Source organism: Lagopus muta, chromosome 12 (assembly GCF_023343835.1).
Source record: "Lagopus muta isolate bLagMut1 chromosome 12, bLagMut1 primary, whole genome shotgun sequence".
Taxonomy (NCBI): Eukaryota; Metazoa; Chordata; class Aves; order Galliformes; family Phasianidae; genus Lagopus; species Lagopus muta.
The window spans coordinates 17,096,462-17,117,578 of record NC_064444.1 but is presented as its reverse complement, the minus strand read 5'-3'; the positions used below and the strand labels follow the sequence as shown (position 1 = coordinate 17,117,578).

Here is a 21,117-nt window from a genome sequence, read left to right as displayed (position 1 = left end):
CTCAATAGGGGGCTAAAGATAGAATAACTCAGCATCAGCCACGTTCTGCCCCAAGACTCCTCATCCATTCCCAGCCCTTTCACAGCCAGCAGGAGGGCAGGGGAGGGCAGGGAAGGACAGGGCACTGCCGGGCACTGACCTCCTGCAGGAAGGGAAGGGCCAGACAGTTTCCACCTACATCAGTGCCACAAACATCAAACATCACTGCCCTGGAGTAACCAGCCCTGAGAGCAGCACAGGGACATCAGCCTGTCACCCTGCACGAGGCCAGGCTGTCCACTGGAGCTCCTTACCCCCCCCATACTGAGAAATTGGTGGTGGTGCTTACCCTGAATTGACCCAAAACCTCGTGGCCTTCCAAGGTCAAGAAGTTCAGAGCACACAGTGCACCCTGCTGTAGAGCACACAAGTACAGATAAGTGACTGCAAATTTTATTGAATCAAAGCCCTCAACCGCATCAAAGGAAACAAATCCAACAGAGCTGCTCCAGAGTGAAAATGCATCTACATTAAATACAGGTCTCGGTCTGCTCTGATTTTATAACTGAAAGCAGTAAATTTAAGTCTTGCATAAATTCTTGATTGAAGTTGAATGCACTTAACTCTTCTCCCATTATTTGAAAGCAGAGAAGAAATCAGCCTTGAGTATGAAGGACTTGCTGGGCAGTTTGAAACCTGCAGCTCCACTGCCCCCCAGCTGCCCCTTTCGCCAAGGAAATGGCACAATGCATCTTTCATAGGAAAATACTTACAAAGCAAAATTTAAAATATTGTTGAAGCAATTTAACAATAGATCTTTCCTAAAAACCTGCTAATGCTTACCTAGCAATTTAAGATATTACACTCAGTGTAATTTAAATAGCATTTGAAACATTCCAACAGGAATCGCATTACACAGAAGAAGCAATTTGCTTCTCTAACATCTTTGCACACGTGCTCAGAGCCTGTGCATTTAGTGCACAAGTTTGCAATGCCAAGCCTCTACATGGGTACCCAATAAATGCTACGGAAGAAAGTTCTTTGGAATGAGGGCAACCATCTTGTGCCTGTATTGCAACAACTTAAGGCCTCTTGCAGCTTCGTCAGTGAAGGCCAGAGAAATGCCACACGTTTTCACTCCTGTTTTGGGATTGGCATCTGCTCTGCTCACCGATGTTCCATAAAAGCAAATGGTGCCACGTCAGTTGCGGGTCAGCCTGGGCCCTTCTGGAAGGAGGGATGCAAAGAAGGTCTTGAAAAACAGCCACACTGTGCTCATAAGGGATGGGTTGTTCTGTGGCAGCTCTGGCAGAACTTGTCCCGCATCAGGAAGGGCCTCAGGCTCCTCTGCTCTGCCTGCATTCCCTCCCTGCTGAAAGGAAGAACATTCAGTGAGAATCACTGCAGACATGCATTATGAGAATCAGGTGCTAAGCTGATTTTGACTGTCAATATAAAACCTACACAGTGCTTCTCTACTGAAGTAACCCCAACAACCAAAGAAAGAATATACTGCTCAGGACAGACGCACACGTGGTTTATCTGGTCAGCTGTTTCCTTTACAGCCAAGGAACTCAGCAAACACTGACAACAACCCCAAGCGTCACTGGAAATGCAGAACTCAACTTGCTCACATACTCAGACCTGAGTTCAGTTACAGAACTTAGACTGCAACAGACCACTCTCCAATAGCTAACAAGTAGGAGATAACATGCAGCACTTCATACCCCATAAGAGGAAGCAGGCTGGCAATTATTCCACACAGAAGATGCTTCTCTACAATAATTCAGAATTTTCCCTACTTGGATAATTAGTAAACTACTTGTACAAACAGCAAAAACTTCATTGCATGCCCATGTTTTGGAAAACGCAATACCTGTAAGTTATTGTTCTGGTCCTGGTTTACAGCAGCTTGAGGAGGAATGTTATCTGGGAAAGGCTGAGCTCGTCGTTGTCTAAAGGGGAACCAGCCAACGTGGTGCCTGAGGGAAGGCAACGTATCTGTGTTAATGCTGCTTACACGACTCCTCCCTGACACACCGGGGTAATTCAACAACATTCTATTTGGGCATTACCAACACTGTGTCTAAGGACCTGACAAAGCCAGCCTTCTTTCTACAAGTCTGAATATATCAAAGTGCATTTTTAAGCTGCTGCAGTTTCAGCTCTGAGGCTGACAGGAACTCACAGGCCTGCACCCATTATCTCACATGTGATCAAACATGAGGGGACATTCTGTCAGACACCCCAAAAACGTCACCCAAGGGCAGGCTATCTGTACTGTACTCCTAAGAGATTTATCCCCAATTTTTCCCCTCTAGAGCAGCTTAAAAGCAACTCAGGACATCACTTTTTAAGCTTTGTCTTCTTTCCTGAGAAGGTGACAAAAACCCACGTGCCTCCATGACTTACAGAGAAGGTGCAAGGTTCTCTCCCAAGATTTCAAGCCCTTGTCTGTTGTTTCACTGAACTTTCAGAGAGCTGCTGGGGCTTTACACTAAGAGTTACTTGGTCTTCCAATTGCCTTCCAAAAAGGAAAGTCAACTACACCAGAAGAGGGGGCAAGACCATTCCCCATCACCTACCCATTCTTCTCTGAACCCAGAGGCTGTAACAGTATTTTTGCTGAACACTGAGGTATGTCAGGGTGAGATGAAAGGTTCACCTTCCCCAGGTATACAATCCCCATAAAGCTCTAACATCAGAAAGCTCGCCTCCCCCCAGGGTGCAGCACTTCACTGCAACATCTGACAGCACTCAATATCCCAACTATGCACTTACAGATACATCAGAACAGTGCCACCCATCACCAGGAGGAATCTGCTGACGCTGGAGTAGAAATAGACGATGTTGACAAAAACATAGAACAGCGTTGCAGAGTACAGCCAGTCCAACCAGTCTCGATGGCCACCCTCCTCCTCTTCCCCCATGAGAGGACCCCCCTGGGCGTTCATCCTTAAGTCCTGGTTGGCCACCTCGTTAGCTTGTGGAGCAGCATTCCGCTCCCCAGGTTGGTTGTGTGCAGGAAATGGGGCTGGGAGAGGAGCTGGGGGTGTCACTGGGATCTCCTGAGAGCGCCGTGGGGAGGAGGGCTCAGCAGATGCAGCAGTAGAAGCCAAGCTGAAAACCAGAGAAATGTGGCTTAAATCTTTTTATGGTGAACAGACACTCAGAACGTGTCCACCTTAGAAGTTCAGAACCACAAAGTCAGAGCACATGCAATTTAGGAAAGGGTTGTGCTTCACAAGGGCTCAAAACTAATTTTGGCTCTGCCTAAGACAACGCTTTCATGACTGCCAAGTCAAACCACACACCTTCATGTTAACAACACCTTCACAAAAAGTTATTCTGCTCAACCTGAAGGTGTTCTGTAAGGCTGCTTACAGTTCTTGCTTTTATCTCTGAGACCAATTTCCCATCTGTGGGCTACTTTCAGCAGTCAAAAAATATGGTAAGGAGCTAACATAAGAGCAGAAGTAAATTTCCTGCAGAAAAGCAGGGCACAGCAGCAGAGCACTGAGTCTTCTGACCACACCATAAGAAAACTAGCAGTCCTTTCTTGTATTTCCTTCTATCAGCTTCTACTTTCCACTAGCAGCTTCAGGAAGACTTACTATTGCATGTAGTATTGCCTCGCATAGATCTGTTGAAGCCAGGACATCTGAAGCATGCTGTAGGTTGTGTACATAGAAAACCCTGGAGGCACAGCTTGGAAAGCATGCTGAGGTGTTTCAGGCCTGTGCAAAATTTAAGCATTTGTTAAACACCAGAAAAGCCACAAGAGCCACTTACTGCAGGACATCAGATGGCTTCTGCTATTTCCTGCACTGACACAAAAATTCTTCCCTTCAGAGTATTAAACACATCTCCTCCCAGTGAATAAAAGCAAGACTTGCTATTACAGCAAATAAACTGGAGTTCATGCATCCTTAGCACCCCCGGCCTATTCTCCACTGCACATATGCCTCAATGCACACATCAGGGCTGGCATCCAACACTGCCCAAGCAGGCCTACCCCATGAGGGCCTCCCTAGTGGACTTACCTGGCACCGGCTTCTGCTGCTGCCTGACCACCAGGAGAGCATCTCAGCCTTCCACCATCTGAGGAAGCAGCAGCTGGTTCTTGTCTAGCTTCTGTCATCAGCTCTGGCTGCGTAGCTTTAACCTAGAAGCAACCACAGCTACCTGAGGGACTGTTCAGAACACCATGCAAATCTCATGCAAACAATTACACCACACTGCACACAGTTCTTTTAGAGGACCGTTTCACATCTCACGCTCTTTGTTCTGCACTAGGCTCCCCCAGGTGCCCCAACACTGACACTGCACCTAACCCTGTGCTACAAAGCACCTCCATCTCTACTTTAGAGCCCTTTAGTTGTACATAAAGCACCATGCATTACATACAGTTCATGTTTTCACTCCCATTCAGGTCCTACCTGGTTACAGAAGTACAACTTGAAAAAGAACTAAGGGATCTGTGTCCAAGACAAACCAAAATTATCAGCTACCGTGAATCTATGCTTTCACACCCCTTTGTGGCACACAGACGTAATTCAAGAGCTGCTCTGGGGTGAAACAGCTGCATAGAGGGTGACTCACATCTAGCAACACGGGCAGAAAAGTTCAAATTGCTCGGTCCAGGCAGTATAAACACCTCTACATACTTCAGCACATACACTCAGAAGTAAGAAAGTTTGGACAGTGGCATTTAGGACCAATAACTCATGACACCAGCCCTTAACTTCCCCTCTGCCATCTGAATCATTAAAGGGCAGGTAAAGCATCTTCACCTACATCTGTTCTTCCCCACACAGCCACTGAAAGAAGGAGAGCTGCCCCCACTACCACGGCAGCCTCCATCTGGGTATGACAGACCCATGTTATTAAGCAGAACAGAAAGCAGCACTCCCTGAGGAAGCACATTACAACCACCTTACACTTGGATACTTCAGTCAGTGCAGATTTGGATGGCACCTGTTAAGCCAGCAGTTTCTGAGCTTAATTTAACTACATTCTCACACATTAAGCATCAACAGCATCAAAGCATTAACAGGAAACACCTGCAGCACTGGTGAGCACCTACAGCCCCAGCACTGAAAGCGGTGCCTCCACTCAGTGTAAATACCTCCGTGCTGCTCTCTGGCACATCTGTGGGAGTCCTCTGGTTGTAGACCAGGTGCAGAGCGTGCAGCTCCTCCTGCTGAGAGACACACGGACACATTAGAGAAGTTCCCCCGTGCCGGAGTGCTTCAGCACAGGACGGGGCAGCGATCCTACCCCGGGCAGGAACTCGTGCAGGAGCTGATGGTCCAGCAGCAGCTTCCCACAGTAGATCAGCTTCTGGTCCTCCTCAGCCTTGAAGAAACGGAAAGAAAGAAATCACCACCTCCTCCGAGCGAACGGAGCCGCCAAGGGACGCACGCGGAATCCCGGCCCCGCGCAGCCCCAGCTCCCAAGGTCTCGCGGTGCCGCAACCGCATCCGGGCCTTGCGTCAGCCCGCACCCCCCCCGCTCCGCAGCCCTTACCGGCGCCCCAGGGGCACGGCGGCGCAGCTCGGCCTTCAGGCGCCGCACGCTCCAAGCGGGCGCGGCGCGGAGCCGCAGGTCAGGATGACGCCGCGCGGGGCTGCGCACCAGCAAGGACAGCGACGGTTCCTCCGCCATAGCGCGCGTATGGAGGTGCCCCCCGCCGCCACCCGTTATATAGCCGCCCTCCACGCCCCGCCCACTTCCGCCCCGTCCGACCGCAGCGCCGCGGTGGCTACAAGCGATTGGCTGCGAAGGTAGAGGGGGCGGACACGTGGGCCAATAGGAAGCAGCCTCGCGTGCCGCGCGGCGGGGGGCGGAGCGAGGAAGGGTCTCTCGGCGCCGCGTCACCATGGTAACCCGGTAACCCCGGGCCGGTCGCGGTGACGTCGCGTTGCGGTGGTTTCTTCAGCCCCACATTCCGGGGCCTGGCTCCCTCAGGTCTCAGCTTCCCTGCAGCGGCCCTCAGGCCCGGACACACGGCCCCGTCCCTCTGCACCGCTCTGGCTGCAGGCCGCGTGCTGGGGACCGGGCACGGAGCTGCTGTGCGGGGATTGCGGGCTGAGGGACGGGCCCCACCGCGGCACGGGGCATGGGCACGGCTCTGCGCTGAGGCCCCTCCCCGCCCTTTGCCCGCAGCTGGGCTGTTCCCGCGGCCTGAGCTGACCCCACCTGGCCAACGAGGACCACGGGCCTCAGAAGAAAACCAGCACCGCGCCCGAGGCTGCCCTTGAGAACGTCCCCAGCTGAAGCTGTTTGCCTGCTGCTGGCTGGCTGTGGCCTGTGCTCAGGTGGGCACGGGGTGAAGCTGTGGGGTGAGTGCTGGAAGGGCCTGGGGCTGCTGAGCCTTTGGGCAGCCCTCACTGCCGTCCCCAAAGTGGTGATCCTGGGTAGGGACGTGGCTGCGGCCCTGGGGCTCCTCAGCTCAAGGCCCTGACTCTGTGGACACAACGCAAAGCAGGAGCCAAGCCTCACACGTGTCCCGTGAGCAATGAACCCCGGTTCACCAGACACCGAGGTGAAGGGCTCTGAAAGCCCTCTGTCAATATTGCCTGCGTCAGTGCTGACCCCGCTGACAGCAGGATTATCTGTCTGACCTTAACTCAATTACCCTGTGAGCAAACCCGCCGAGTTAAACCCAGAGCTTCCCTCTGCTCCCTGTCCTTCTGCAGCAGCTCCTGGCCACGCTCTCCTGGGCAAAGCACTGAGGGCCGGAGCTGCATCAGGGAGGGTCAGACAGCGTCAAAGAACGGTTCTACCCCACAGGGCGGTGGGCACAGAACAGCTCCCCAGGGCTGCCGGAGCTCAGGGACGCCGCTCTCGGTCTCAGGGTCTGATTTACGGGTGGCCCCACTCGGGTCCCTCCCGGCTCGGAGCATTCCGCGATCGACGTCTCTGCGACCCCACGCTGCCCGCCGCCCGCGGGGGTCCCCCCTCCCGGCCCCGCCCCCGCCCCCGTTGCTATGGCGACGTTGTCAGCGCGCTCCCTTTCGCTCCACGGCCGCGCGCCGCGCCGCGCCGACCCCGCCCCCGAGCCCCGCCTCGACCAATGGCGCGGCGCCGCCCGGCCGGCCCGCCGGTGACGTCATGGCCGGTGAAAATCCCCCGTGGCCGCGGGAGCGGCGGCGCGGGGCGGTGCGGGCAGCATGGCCAAACACCACCGCACGCCGGCGCGATCCGCCGAGCCCGTCATCGAGGTCAAGAGCAAGGTAAGCGCTGATGCCGGTGCTGATGCCGGTGCTGATGCCGGTGCTGATGCCGGTGCTGATGCCGGTGCTGATGCCGGTGCTGATGCCGGTGCTGATGCCGGTGCTGATGCCGGTGCTGATGCCGGTGCTGATGCCGGTGCTGATGCCGGTGCTGATGCCGGTGCTGATGGTGCCCGCCCGTCCCGGCAGCACACGTGGGGGCGGCAGCGCGCAGAGGCAGACTGGCCGTGCGGGGCCCTGCTCCGCTCCCGGTGCTGCAGCGGCACGGCTCCCAGCGCCGCGCGGTGCCGATACCGGGAGGACGGGGCCGCCGGGCCGTCAGCCCGCCCGCTCGATGCGGTGGAGGGCGCAGCGCCGGGAGCGCTCGGCAGGTGCGCGGCAGCGGCGGGGGCGGTGCGGCCCCGGCGGTGCCGGCGGGCTGGGGGCAGCCCTCGGTTGGATGTGCACAGCTGGGTTAGATGTGTGCCGCCGGGACGCGGTCACACCGGGAACGCCTCGGGCCAGATGTGCATCCCGACACCTCCCTTCTCTGCGGCGTGAGGGGGCATCCAGATGTGCACACGCATCCAGATGTGTGGGTGCATCCAGATGTGCCCTCGCTCAGCCCCCCCAGCACACCTCACCCAGCTGTGCTCTGCCGGCCCCCAGCCCTGCGCTCACCCAGATGTGCCTCCTCCAGATGTGCCTCCGCCAGCCCCCGAGGACGCACCCTGTGTCCCCATGTGCCCCTTCCCCATCTCTGCCTGCGTGCCCCATGAGTAACAGCTGGGGTCCTGCTAACCCTCCTCCAGCTCTAACCACCTTTACCTCCTCTCCCTCCTCCTCCTCCTCTGCAGTTTGATGCTGAGTTCCGTCGCTTTGCTATGAAGCGCTCCAGCGCCGGCACCTTCCAGGACTTTTACAGCCTACTGCAGAGCGTGCATCAGATCCCCCGCGTGGATGTGCTGCTGGGCTACACTGACGTGCACGGCGACCTGCTGCCCATCAACAACGATGACAACTACCACAAGGCCCTGTCCTCCGCCAACCCCCTTCTCAGGGTCATCATCCAGAAAAAAGGTCAGTGGTGGCTGGAGAAGGGCTGGGAATCCATTCCTTGGGATGCACGGGGCGAGTGGCAGTCCTCATGCTGGCCTTGTTCCTCTCATTGTGCTGGGGGATGGTTTGGGAGGAGGTGACACCATGGCCACCCAGCCTGTGCATTTCACCTCTTGGAAGTCGTCTTTGCAGCCGGGCTGGTGTGAGCTCCATGCAGAGCAGCTTCCTTGTGCTGGACTGTGAAATAGTTGTGATAGAGGCATCCCAAGTGCAGCTGCATGGGATGGACCCTGAGCACTGCGGTGGTTCCAGCTCATGTTGTCGGCCCAAAGTCCCCAGATGAGGGGTGATGTTGTGCTGCTGAGCCAGGTACCTGTGCTCCTTCAGGGGTTTCCTCCAGGGCCACTCAAGCAGCTCCAAACCATCCCCTCCTGCACCAGGGCTGCAACATAGGGCAAGAACTTGGCAGAGGGTCTGCAAGGGGCACATGGAGAGGCCAGGAGTGAGCCCTGGGTGAGTCACGGCTGATTTAGAATGGATCCAGGTCATTCCAGGGCTGGGCTGTAGTCAAACCAGTCCCCAGGTTGGTGAGGAACACAGGCAGCTGCAGAGCTTCCTTCACACACTGGGTGCAGGGGGAGCATGCACGCAGTGTGTCTGGATGTGTGGGTTTTGGAGTCCTATGCCATGGGGTTGAGAAGCAAAAGCCACAACACGTTGGCTCCCCATGCCACCACTCACATGCAGAGGCAGTGGAGTCCCATTGGTGCCCAGCTGGGGACAGGCACTCAGCCCCAGGGCTGGGCTCAGGCTCACTGGAAGGGCGGGAGGATGCCCGGTGCATCCCCCAGGCACCAAGCGGCACAACTTGGCTGCCTCTCGCCCCCCAGAGAGCAGCCATGTGCTGAAATAGCTGTGGGAAAGCCTCCACCGCCCTTCCCCAAGCTAAAAATAAGGCAGGCGGTGAGTGCAGGGAGATATTTATAACCCAGGAGCCCTGGCAGGCCAGCTCGTCCTGGGAGAAACCCCATGTGCCCGTGGTGCCAAGGACTCCCCTGTGTCCAGAGCAGGATCTGGTGCTGGTGGGGAGCTCTTGCACTTGGCAGCCCCCTCCCATGGGTGCTGCGCTGCATAGAATGCTGCCTTCCCCTTGCTGTGGCACTGGGGCCAGGCTTTCTCAGCGTCCTCCTGAGGTCACGCTGGGACTGGGTGATTTCTGTATTGGTGGCTGAACACCCGCTGGTTCTGCAGGCTGGGCACTGAGGATGCTGATAAGCCCTGTGCAGCATTGGAAGGATGCAGTGGCAAAAAGCATCCAGATCTGAGCTCCCCCATGGAGAGGGGTGGAGAGAAACCAGAGAGAGCCCTGGGGATGCTCCCTGGCCCCTAGGGGATGCATTCAAGGGAAGGACGTGGGGGAGATGGCACCCACTGAACAGCCCCAGAGCGGTTGGCTGGGGGGAATGGAGCCAGACCCTGCTGGGGGGTCTGCAGTGCCTGGAGATGGAATAAGAAGTGCTGACAGGATGCACGGGTTGGGAGGTCCGGGGCTGTGGGGACACTGGATGAGACACTGCGAGATGGGCGTCCTGCTTGTGGGCTTGTGGCAGGGCTCTGGTCCTTCTGCTCCAACAGGGATAAGGTGGGGAGCTGGTGTGTGTGTGTGCCCCAAACCAAGGCACAGCAGCGGCCCCCAGGCTGGCAGAGCCGGCAGCTCAAGCGTTAAGCCGCAGAGCTTGGCTTAAAGTGTGATTAAGGCTGAATCACCGCCTGGATCCCACTAATCCCAGCCGTGTGTACACTGGGTAATCCCAGGAGATGGGCCCAGAGGAGACAGGAAGAGCCGGGCCGATGTTTGGTGGGGAAGGCTGGTGAGATCGCAGCCGCTGTGCGGTGCTGAGCGCCATCTGACCGCCGTCTGACCGCATCCCCCTTTGCTCCCCACAGCAGAATCAGACGCCGCCGTCTTCGCCTCCAACTCATTGCAGAGGAAGAAGAAGGGACTGCTGCGCCCAGCGCACTGCCGGGCCAAACCTCACCTCCTCATCGGCATGCCCCAGGACTTCCGCCAGATCTCCTCCATCATCGATGTGGACATCCTGCCCGAGACGCACCGCCGCGTGCGGCTCCACAAGCACGGCTCCGACAAGCCGCTGGGCTTCTACATCCGCGACGGCGTCAGCGTGCGCGTGGCCCCGCAGGGCGTCGAGAAAGTGCCCGGCATCTTCATCTCCCGCCTGGTGAAGGGCGGCCTGGCGGAGAGCACGGGGCTGCTGGCGGTGAGCGACGAGATCCTGGAGGTCAACGGCATCGACGTGGCCGGCAAGTCTCTGGACCAGGTGACGGACATGATGGTGGCCAACAGCCACAACCTCATCATCACCGTCAAGCCGGCCAACCAGCGCAACAACGTCATCCGTAGCAGCAAAGCCTCGGGCAGCTCGGGGGTGTCCACAGACAGCACCCCGAGCCAGCAGACCCCCAGCCCGGCCTCGCAGTACCTCAGCAACTACAGCACAGCTGAGAGCGACGAGGAGGGCGACCTGGTCATCGAGAGCGACAGCGCGCCCCATTATGGCCCCGTGGGCTGCCCCAATGGGGGCCCTGCTGACGGACCCCTCCCGCCCAGCCTGTCCCCACACAGCTCGCAGGGCTCCCTGCAGTCCCTGGGCAGCCACGACGGCAGCCCCGGCCGGGGCAGCGTGCGGGAGGACGGCACCCTGCTCACCCTATAGCCGGACTGCTTGTGGGCACCAGGGCCATGGGGCTGCCTCTGCCCTGTCCTTGCCCTGGGGTCTGCTCCTGCCAGGCACTGCCCATCTGAGCCCCTCACCTCCCTTCTTCCACCCACGTGGGTTTTTTAATTATTTTATCAAAGCGTGCATCATCAAGTAATATATTGCAATGGACAGTAAAACCTTTTCTAGAAAACACCCCGTTTGTCCATCGTTCGCGTCGCTGCAGGGGCCAGCGGTCTGCATTCAGGACAGCAAATGGGTTTGGTGCTGTGCGATGGGCAGCTGTGTCCCTAACAGTTCTGCACACACGTGGCTTTGCTGCTTTTCAAGTGGGCCCAGCAAGGCTAATTGCAGAGCTATCTAACAGTACGTACTCAGGCTGCTTTGAGCACAGCGAGCCCCTGTGCCCAGGGCAAACGTGGGGTCCTGACGTAGGTGCTGCTGTGTGGTGACATCTGTCTTACAGGAGTAGGAGGACCCACAGCTCTCCAGGACTGCAAGGGCTGAGCCGGGTGCAGCTCCTTGTAGCCACTGAGCTGGGCCCCAGACAGGCAGGCAGGAGAGAGATGCAGACAGCAGAGCTGGTTAGTCCAGGCTTGCTTATGGCAGGGAGTGCAACTGCAGCAGGGCTGGGGCTGCTCGCAGCGCAGTGGCAATGCCCTGAGGACAGCCCCAAGGAGGTGTGGGGCCATTTTCTGGTTGGTACCTCGCCTCCTCCAGCCCCAAGCAATGGGAGCTTCCTTGGGGCTTGGCAGCAGTGCTATCCCCCAGCAGCCTGGGGCACAGGATGAGGCTGCAATGTCTCACCACCCTGATAAGCCCCAGATCCTGTCTTGGGATGAGGGAAAGCCCGCAGCAGTGCAGCATTTGTCCCATGGTGGAGATTTTCCCAAGCAAGCTGGACAAGGCCCTGAGCTGTGGATCTGGCCCTGCTCTGGGCAGCAGATGGACCAGAACCCTCCAGTGACGCCCTTTGGGCTGAATCTTCCTTTGCTCCACAAAGGAAATTGCTTTTCAGAGCTGCTGAAACTCCTATGGGGTATTTGATGGTATGCAGGCAGAGCTCACCTGCGCAATGGCACCTGCCCTGTCCTCTGGCCACTTCAGGCCGCCCCCTGTGAGGGTCTCTCACCTCTCCTCCTGGCAGCATCACATCAGCACTGCTGCTTTCTGCTGCCCACCACCACTCCTGAGGCCCTGCTGAGTCCACCGAGACACACCAACGGAGGAAAACTACAACTTTATTGAAGTGCATCCCACCCCACAGACAACAACAGCTCCAGACACCTCACCAGCTTCCCCTGCTTCCACCCCAGCCCTTCTCTGAGCAGGAAGCACTGGAGCTCTGTGCCTTTTTGCTGTCCTTGAGCTACGGAGCGCACGCAGCAGGACGGAGGGGACAAAGGCACCGGCTGCGTGCTTGGGATGGGTCAGCACAGAGCCCAGAGCAAAGGCCCTGTGTGCAGCGAAGCCTGCAGTGCCCTGGGGGAAAGAGAAGGACAACCAACAGCAGAGCAGCAGCACGGGGGACCTCCTGTCAGTTTCTAGAAATGGAAAAATAAGAAGCCACGAGATCTGTGCCATCAATTCCAAGCAGAGAGCTGATCTCTGTGAGAAGTCAACCAGCACAGGGACAACTGTTCTCCACACTGCACAGCAGAGTCAATTAGCTCCTCTCCCTCCCATCTCCCTGGATGTGCCCTGGGAGCAAGAGGTGCCAACTGCGTGTTGGACACAGTACTGACACCACTACGGGTGCAGGGTCCTCGATTGTCTTCCTCTCCTTCCCTTCCCTGGGATGCTCACGCAGAGCAGCACACTGCATGCAGCCCCATGGGCTCAGGAGTCCAGCTTGATGAAGACTTTGGGCCTGGAGAAAATTTTGAGTGCCTCTTCAATCTGGGAGAGCTTCCTCTCGAGCTCTACTCGCCTATTCTGAATGCTGAGGGTGTCTGCACGCATCGGCAGCATCACCAGGTCCTTTATCAGCTGCTCCTGGCCTGGAAAAGACAAAAAGCTGTGTGAGTGGAAGATAAATTCCCTTTTTTTTTTTCCCCTCACACTACAACCTCACTGTTCAGCTGTTGAAATGTTAGCAGCATGGGAGCAGGGACCTGGAGAGAATACCCATCCTTGGATTGAAACCGCAGCTGGAGGAGGACCAAAGCTCCAGCTCTAAGGTGCTCCTACTTTGAGCAAGGGTTGGACTAGAGACCCCCAAAGATCTCTTCCCACTAAAAATATTCATTTTAAGTACAATAGTAACCCTAATGTCAGGTCCCCTGGGCCAAGCCTGTTCCAGGTCCCACCATGCCATAGGATTGCTCTTTCTGCACACGCAGCTCTAGTGCAGGGATTACTGGAACACCCCAGCATCTCTCCAAGAGGCAGGAAATCAGGAAGCAAGCCCATGCTCCTAAACTTCACTCTCCATAACCCTGACTATTTTTGAGCTGGAATGCTCCTTTCTTTTCCTCTTACTCTGCTTCAGGCTGCCGAGCATCTCCAGCCTCTGGCCCTCAGGCATCATGGTGTGGCCAGGCGGCGTGTCAGGATCCGGCCGGCTTCGCAGCTGCTCCTCCATCTGCCTGCGCCACTGCTCCTTCCTCTCCAGCAGGCTGCAAGGCAGACAAAAGCTGGTGTCACACACCTGGCAGGAAGGCTGCCCAGGAATGGAGCCCTGCTGGTCTCCACGTCACTGCCTGAAGACCACAGAGCCCCAGGCTGGCAGCACCCACACCCCCCCTGCTCCATACGCCCTTGCTGCGTTGAGAAGCACTTGGATTTAGCCCACGTGCACGGAGTGGCCACCACACTTTGTGCGTGCTCAAAGGCACCGAGCACATAGCATCACTGTACTGCAGCAAGCAAGGGAGGAGGAGACAAAACTCTTTACCAGCCCAGTTGTGACAGCTGTGGGATTCTTGTTAAGCCAAGAAACCGGCAAGCTTTGCATTTATTCCCCAGGCCACAGTCAATTGCTCTGCTGGCACACGGCACCCTGGCCCCTGTGGCACACGTACTACTGGGGGACGTGGCCCTTCTGCTTGGCGTTGTACTCCTCCTGCTCCCGCTGCTTCTGTCCCAGCAGCTCAGCCAGGGCCTGCAGGGACTGGGAGCGCCGCAGCGGGGCCCGCTTGGCATTGCGAGCGTTGTGCTTGATGAAGTCAATGCTATTGCCCTCCACCTGCAACTGAAAGTAGAGAACGGGAGGCAGTGAGTGCTGGGGTGGCACACACAGGCAGCTGCTCTTGTCCTCCTAAGGGACAGAGTGAGCGGCTACATGTGTGAGATGCTGAGCAGGTGCACAAAGAAAGGGCAGACCATCAGGAGCCATAGGCAGACAGCACCTACAGCAACAGCTTGAGACAGCAGGCACCAACGACCACGAAAACCTACGGCCTGCCTTGTCAAGCTGAGCCCACAAAGCATGCAAAGCAAGAGCAATGGGGGGCAGGGTGACAGAAACCCCTGGGAGCGTGCAGGCAGTGTGCCACTCACCTTGGTTTCAGCAGCCAGCGTCTGCAGAGCCTCGGTGCCTGTTCCTGCCTTCATGCTGGCAGGTCTTGGGGACAGAGGTCTGCCTGGCCTGATCCCAGGGCCGCAGCGAGAGTACGCCCGCAGGAAATTCACAGCCTCTGGGTTTGGAGGTGGAGAGCTCTCCTGGGAAAGGTGGAAACATAAAACAGAAAAACGGCTCAGCGGGGGGAATGATGGGGCAAAGAGAAACTCACCAACATCGTCTGGGGGTCAACCACGAGCTCAACCACAGGTTTACAACAGACAACAACGTGCTCCTCTGCTGTGATGTGGCTCAAGTTCTGCACACAAACCACAGGCAGCAAAGACCAAACCAGAGTGCTGACGGCAACAAACCCACAGCTGGCAACTGAACTTGGTGAAGAAGCACTAAGAGGAAGAAAAAAGATCTGCAGGAACATCCATACAGACCACAAGTGTGCGAAGCACTGACGAGGGAGTCCCTGCTTACTGAATAACACTGCAGGCACAGAAGCAGAGCGCCATCAGATAACCCTGCAGAGACACCCACCAGGGGTGGGAGGCATCTTCAGCGGTCAGCTGCAGAGCAAGGTGATGCTGGCTGCTGCTGGCAAGGAAGCAGCTGCAATTTACACCATAGAAGACAGAGGAGAAAAACTCCATGCCAGACTTTCAAGACTAACAGAACCAACTCCACCCGTGAGCAGGAGCTCCACAGAAGATGGAGATGCTTTGAAGGGAACACATCACCTCTAGGAGAGCCTCAGCAATGGTTAAAGCAATGTGAGTCAGCTCCGGGGCCTCCGAATCCAAAGAGCACAGAAACACACCACGCAGAAACCGTGCAGAGAGAACACCCCCTTTCCACAAAACAAAAGATGATCTCAATCATCCTCTGATCCTGATGATTTGTCAAACAAGAGCGTAGGCTTGTATTCATTCCTAAGGCACAGGTGGGCTTGCTTCTGCGCGTGGAAGGTCACAGATACCAGCAAGCAAGTTGGTGGTGCTTTCTGGTGCATCAGAAAGGAGGGACAAGGCTTCTAGAACTGCTCAGAAATCACCCTGCCAACCTTTGTAGCACCACCTCGTTGGCTCGGGGGCCATAGAATGCAGGGAAGCGATGCAGAGATGAGGAGGAATCTGAAGCTTCAGCTCAGCTATGAAGCAGCAAGGAGGGTGTTGCTTAAATGGTGATGCTCAAGACGTCACCCAGCTTCTTCAGTGCATTCCTCACTGTAACCACTTAGCTGCATTTTGGAAAGCCCCCAACAGAGACATTACTTAAAACACCAGGAAAGAAAAAAATATCCAGAAGAAGGAAAAGAAAGAAGCTGCTGGAAACCAGACACCACTCGGAACAGAAACCATCCGTGTTTCAGCTCAGTACACAGTTGGTAAAACCCACTGTGTGTCACAGGGTCCTGAGAGCTGGCACAAAGCCTGCAGCAGCCTGAAGGCCGATCTCTCCTTCTCTGCCTCAGTGCCATGCAGAAAGGGTGAGGACAGTGCTCTGTGGGGCAGAATACCACGGCCTTTTGGCACGAACCCCAGACGTGGAAAGCTGAGAAGCCAGCTGGATGCACCTCAGGACAGGGATTTTCTGAGGGCTGCTCTGCACCATGCCAAGAATTGCCCTCAGATTCCTACGACAGAAGGGTCAGGCAGGAGGCAGCAGGCAGAAGGTGTGAGATTTTCTTCTTCTGAGCTGCCAGGAGAGTCAAAGAGCCCCCTGGGTACCCACCTGCAGTCTGGCCTTCACCTTTGACTCCACGTTTTCGTATTTCTGGGATTTCCACAGAGCTTTCACAGGTTTGGGCTGGCTGTGCTCCTGGGCCCGCTCCCTCTCTTTGCATTTCTTCTGAATCTCCTTTATTCGCCTCACGTTTTCCTTCTCGTGGTCCTTGGACTCTTTCCCTGCACAGCAAGGGGAGACACAGCTTTCAGCCCTCAAACACTGCCAGCAAACGTAGGCTCCTGGATCACAACACCAGAGCTGACAGCTCCATCTCCAAAGTGGAAACAGCAAGTCCTCCCCCCTCCCGCAGACCACACAATCTGTGCATTTCCCCCCACGTTGGGAGGGCTGACCCTGTTCTGGAAGACCTCAGCTGGTTCCCCTCCCGTTTTGGCACAGCGTTTGTGGCAACCGCCATGCAGGCACCAGCTTGGGGCAATGCTGGGATATAAAGCCAATAGGCGACAGGCAGCGCTCAGCTTCACCTCCCTTCTGGACCTCAGCACAGCTGTGCTTACTCTTTGCTGGCAGACCCCCACCGAGAGAGAGCCCATCGAGCTGCAGCAGGAGGCCGAGCGTCCCCTTCTGCCCCTTCTCCAAAAAGTCCCTTCCGCTGGGGCGGATGCGAGGCGCTGGCTGGGGCTGGTGGGCACCTCTCAAAGCACGGGGTGAGCTGGGAGCTGAGTCCGTGGGGCGAGAGGTAAAATCCAACTGCTGAGCATTGCCTTCCAGCCTCCCTCGAGCTACAGAGAAAGAAAGAAAGAAAAAGCAGCTTAGCGCGATCTCACCTCGCTGTTTCCCTCAAGCACAGCCTGCAAGTCATGCTGAAGGTCCCCCTCCACATCTACCTCACGTTTTGCCTTCTTTTAACCTTCAGGATCACCATCAGCACCCTGAGGACTCACCTGAGAAAGGGCGTCTGTAATAGTTTGGGAAGAGCGTAGGGTCTGGAGGAATGGGTCCAGAAATCTTGGATGGCCCTTCACACATTCTGCTGTCTCTGTCTCTGCAATGGAAACCAACCACCAGTGAGAAGTGAACTAAACACAGCTCGCTGAGCCACTGCAACGCTGCAGCTAACATGTATGTGAATAGCTGACCTTCCTATTGCAGAGCTCACACCCAGCTGCAGGGACAACCTGCAAGCAGGAAACAACCCCAATGGACCCCATGGCTGCCCAAGAGCTGTGGGTGCCCATCCCTGGAGGTGCCCCAGGCCATGGATGGGCACTGGGCAGCCTGAGCTGGGGAGCAGCCAGCCTACAGCAGGGCTTGGGGGCGGTGAGGTCCTTTCCAACCCAACCATGCTGTGCTTTCACATAGGTGAGGCAAAGGAGCCAGCAGCACTGTCCCTACTGCAGGACTAACCAGCATTGATCCTGAAGTGTCTGCATTTTGTGATACCTGCACCTTCAGCACAGAAAATCCGACTCCTGGGTCTGCAATTCCAACACTTCAGAGACAGCCCTACGGGAAGAGCCCCTTTTAGGACCCTCAGAATGCCAGCACTGACGGGACACAGCATCTTCCATTTAATTTATAAACCAATAAACAATCAGCACAAGGCTGAGTGAGCCTGACTCATAGCAACTAATGCACTGCTGTCTTCTCTGTTAAATTACCCTTGTTGACATGAGACCCATTAGCAAAAAGCTATTATTCATCTCCCAGACACAACGGCAGAGGCAGTGTAAGCAGTGCTGAGCGCTGCACACCGGCAGGCATGTCCAGAGGCTTGTTTGTACCCAGCCACCCTGCAAAAGCTATTTCTGAAAAGCTTCAGACTCAGATTCTCAGGCTGCAGTAAAAGAGCACTGCTCTCTTATTATTTAATCTCCTTTAAAATGGATAGAGCTAAGCCAGCATGGGCTCTTATCCTAAAAAAAAATAAAAAAGCATCACCAAGAGATTACTCCAGGATAGTTACTGGCCTTGAAACTCACATCTGATCTCGATCTGAACTCTCCTCCAAAGCCAGTAATTTAGGTGCAAAATGACAGAGTGAAAGGAGGACCTGTAACAGAGCAGGCAATTAGCGTGGGGGACTGAAGGAGGAAAGGCAAGCTAATGGGAGCTGGGGGATGGAAGGCTCCTTCTGTACCTGAACACAGGGCCCATCTCACGTCCCATCTCACCCTGCCCTGCTGCAGGGAATTTGCAGATGACACCCACACCCTGATTTGCAAGTCACATTGCCTCTGGGTTTGGATCTCGCAAGATTACACAGCCTTGTTACAACAGCACTCGGCCTATCTGGGTGCTCACAGCAAAACATGCAGGATGCAGTCCCAGCACCTGCATCATCATCATCATCATCGTCATCTGGCCTCAGGATGAAGCAGCCAAACCCTCAGCTCCCAAGAGCAGGTTTTCCAGGCAGCTGCTCTGCTCCTGCACAGTGGGACAGCAGGGCTGGAGGATGGGGCTCTTTGAGAACCTGGGGGCTCCAGGGATGAGCAGACCGCATCCCACCCAGATAGAACTCCTGCAGAGACCAGAAAGGCACTGGGCAAGCACAAGGGGAGCAACAGGAGAATGTGCCTACAGGAGGAGCAGGGCCAGCCCTTCCAGCTGGCACTTAATATGCACCTAGGAAAGCATCTCCAGCACTGCGTTAGAAACCTAAGCATCAAAAGCATCTGTTGCCAGCAGCAAGAGGCCACGGCCTCGCAGCTCAAGCAAACAGATGTACGTGTGCAGCTCCTGCTCAGCGCAGGGCCGGGCTGCAGAGGGGGGCAGGGAAGCAGAGATGCTCGGAGCTGCAGGACACACCTCCCGTCCGTACCTCTTCCAGCAGAGCTCGGTGCCGCCCACCGGAGCTGCGCGCCCGGCCGAGGAGCTGCAGCCTCATGCGGAGCTGGAGCTTTGTTGTTCGGCTTTGTGCTGCTACGAGCCCGATTCTGTAAAAAGCATAGGAAAAAAAAATACATCTCTGGATAAGCTGCGATAAGCAGAGCGAGTCACCCGGGGCCGAGCAAAGGGCTCGTGGCAATCGGGCCGTTCGCTCGCTCGCTCGCTCCCGTCGCGGGCGGAAACATCGGGTCAGAAGCACGGCGGGGGGATGGGGTGCGACAGGACGGGCTGGGATGGGGGAGAACGGGGACGGCCTGCCGGGTTCCGGCCCCACCGCACGCACCCGCGGAGCCGCCGCGCTCCGGGCAACCGCCGCTTCCGCCGGGGGAGAGGAGGGCCGAGCCGAGCCCCGCCCGGGGAGAGGTGTGGGCAGATGATGGGCGGCCGGGCTCGGCGCGGCCCCGCTCTGCTCTCCCTCTCGCTGTGGGACGGCCGCACTTAAGGCCGCGCTGTTGATGCGTTCCCCCGGTAACGGCCCTCCCGCAGCCTCCTCCCAACCGCTGCCGAAGCCCGGTGCTGCTCCATGTCCGTCCCCGCGCAGGACGCAAAGTAAGCCGGCGAGTCTCCTTCGGGAGCCGGCTCGGTGCCGCAGGGATCGCTGTGCGTCGGTTCAGCCGCACGGCCCTGCCCCAACCCGTTCCTGTCCCGCAGGACCCACCTGCGCGCGTTGCCGCAGCCCGATTTGCAGCATCCCGCCGCCGAGGGCGATGCCGGCCCCGCTGCCGAGCTGCAGAGAAAGAGCAAGAAGAGGAAAAGCACAAGCGACACGCAGCCGCGCAAAAAGGTCCCGCCTCGGGATGCGCTGGGTGAGCATCCATAGAGGGAACGGCCCTCGTGCTGCTCCCAGAGATGGCAGTGTGCCCGCGGCTGGGCTGATGGTGGGGGCTGCGCACGGCTGGATGCTCAGCCGGGCACTGTGATGCTTGGGCAGACCTGTCCTCCCTCAGCTGCTCTCGTGTCACCGGGCTGAGGCTGCAGATCCCCATCTAGGGGACACCTACTGCAGATGTCCACCTTCCTGGCTCCGGTGCTGGTTGGGGTAATGCCCTTCCCTCTCCTCTCAGGACTACTGCTGGGACTGAAGCTTTGGCACATGGGGTTTGTCAGTTCTGCCCTTTTCTCAGGGCAGGAGGTTGGATCTCAATGGTCTTTAAGGTCCCTTCCAAACTAAGCCACTCTGGGATTCCCCTCCAGGGCGGCTGCCGCGGCTGCGCCCCTTGTATCAGTACATCAACCTCAGCACGGAGCTGATGCGCCCAGCAGAAGAGGAGGCTCAGCACCAGCAGGTAGGGCAGCTGCTCCAGAGCTGCAGAGAGAGCTCCACCAAGGTTCAGTGAGCAGGCTGGATGGTTGGGAGCCCCTCTGAGAAGATGCAGGGCCAGGCACAGGGCATGCTGTGCCAACCAGGCCACCTCAGGGGGGCAATAGCTTGTCAGCAGGTCATGGCAACAGGGAGGGACCAGAGATGTGCAGGACTCCGTAGTTCGGTGCCCCAGAGATGGAGGCTTTGCTTTGCCCTTGCTTCTGTCACTCTGGGTTTTCCCAGAGGCCCAGCCTGCCCACTGCAGGTCTGTGATGGTGGCACAAAGGAGGTTTCCCAGTTCAGGGTGAACAGCTTCAAAACATCCAGAACCAGGCAGGAACGAAGTCAGATTGAGTCAGATTGAATGAAGGCAGGGACTCTTCCAGGTGAGCTCAGGAGACATTTTCTCACCTGCTTTACATAGCACATAGACAAAACAGACAGGAGATGCTCAGAGCTAGAGCAGGAACAGCAATCCTCTACCTGGAAAGCATTGCAGGAAGATGCAGAACTTCCACTGGTGCACCTGCTGGGAACAGTGTGTAATTTACACCCTTCTGCTTTCTTCCTTCAGCCCACAGCTGATGAGTGCTCAGAGCCAAGGACCAGCTGAGTTCCTACCCTTTAGAAAAGCACGTCAGTACACTTCTTTCTGTCAGTTTGAAACTATTTTGAAAGGAAATAAATACCTGAAGGTAAATGCCTCATTTAGAAACTGAGCAAAGAACC

The 21,117-nt window shown here is 56.6% G+C and overlaps 3 protein-coding genes across 18 annotated transcripts; 1 reads left to right on the top strand and 2 right to left on the bottom strand.

The window, feature by feature from the left end:
- Positions 1 to 410: 410 nt before the first annotated feature.
- Positions 411 to 5,653, bottom strand: HERPUD1 (homocysteine inducible ER protein with ubiquitin like domain 1). 3 transcript variants are annotated; one of them, XM_048958283.1, is made up of 8 exons: positions 5,509 to 5,653; positions 5,260 to 5,337; positions 5,108 to 5,182; positions 4,023 to 4,144; positions 3,594 to 3,716; positions 2,761 to 3,099; positions 1,856 to 1,961; positions 411 to 1,351 (listed from the first exon to the last, which is right to left on the bottom strand). In XM_048958283.1, exons 1-8 carry the CDS (start codon positions 5,644 to 5,646, stop codon positions 1,181 to 1,183), a joined length of 1,152 nt encoding a protein of 383 aa, XP_048814240.1. In that variant the 5' UTR covers positions 5,647 to 5,653; the 3' UTR covers positions 411 to 1,180. The 3 variants fall into 3 exon arrangements, with proteins under 3 accessions (XP_048814240.1, XP_048814244.1, XP_048814243.1); XM_048958287.1 differs by having other exon boundaries at positions 411 to 1,348; XM_048958286.1 differs by having other exon boundaries at positions 5,108 to 5,179.
- A 196-nt stretch (positions 5,654 to 5,849) lies between these two features.
- On the top strand, positions 5,850 to 11,151 carry PARD6A (par-6 family cell polarity regulator alpha). Of its 3 annotated transcripts, none has more exons than XM_048958290.1 (3): positions 5,850 to 6,323; positions 8,054 to 8,276; positions 10,203 to 11,151. In XM_048958290.1, the coding sequence occupies exons 2-3, from the start codon at positions 8,081 to 8,083 to the stop codon at positions 10,988 to 10,990; spliced, it is 984 nt and encodes a 327-aa protein (XP_048814247.1). In that variant the 5' UTR covers positions 5,850 to 6,323; positions 8,054 to 8,080; the 3' UTR covers positions 10,991 to 11,151. The 3 variants fall into 3 exon arrangements, with proteins under 3 accessions (XP_048814247.1, XP_048814246.1, XP_048814245.1); XM_048958289.1 differs by lacking the exon at positions 5,850 to 6,323 and adding an exon at positions 7,110 to 7,217 and having other exon boundaries at positions 10,206 to 11,151; XM_048958288.1 differs by lacking the exon at positions 5,850 to 6,323 and adding an exon at positions 7,110 to 7,217.
- Positions 11,152 to 12,218: 1,067 nt separating this feature from the next.
- ENKD1 (enkurin domain containing 1) lies at positions 12,219 to 19,849 on the bottom strand. 12 transcript variants are annotated; one of them, XM_048958270.1, is made up of 11 exons: positions 19,005 to 19,083; positions 18,176 to 18,246; positions 17,601 to 17,699; positions 17,333 to 17,371; positions 17,138 to 17,238; positions 16,751 to 16,975; positions 16,239 to 16,411; positions 14,495 to 14,656; positions 14,017 to 14,186; positions 13,475 to 13,611; positions 12,219 to 12,993 (listed from the first exon to the last, which is right to left on the bottom strand). In XM_048958270.1, exons 3-11 carry the CDS (start codon positions 17,624 to 17,626, stop codon positions 12,833 to 12,835), a joined length of 1,194 nt encoding a protein of 397 aa, XP_048814227.1. In that variant the 5' UTR covers positions 17,627 to 17,699; positions 18,176 to 18,246; positions 19,005 to 19,083; the 3' UTR covers positions 12,219 to 12,832. The 12 variants fall into 12 exon arrangements, with proteins under 12 accessions (XP_048814227.1, XP_048814226.1, XP_048814225.1 ...); XM_048958269.1 differs by having other exon boundaries at positions 19,018 to 19,034; XM_048958268.1 differs by lacking the exon at positions 19,005 to 19,083 and adding an exon at positions 18,334 to 18,978.
- Positions 19,850 to 21,117: the final 1,268 nt, after the last annotated feature.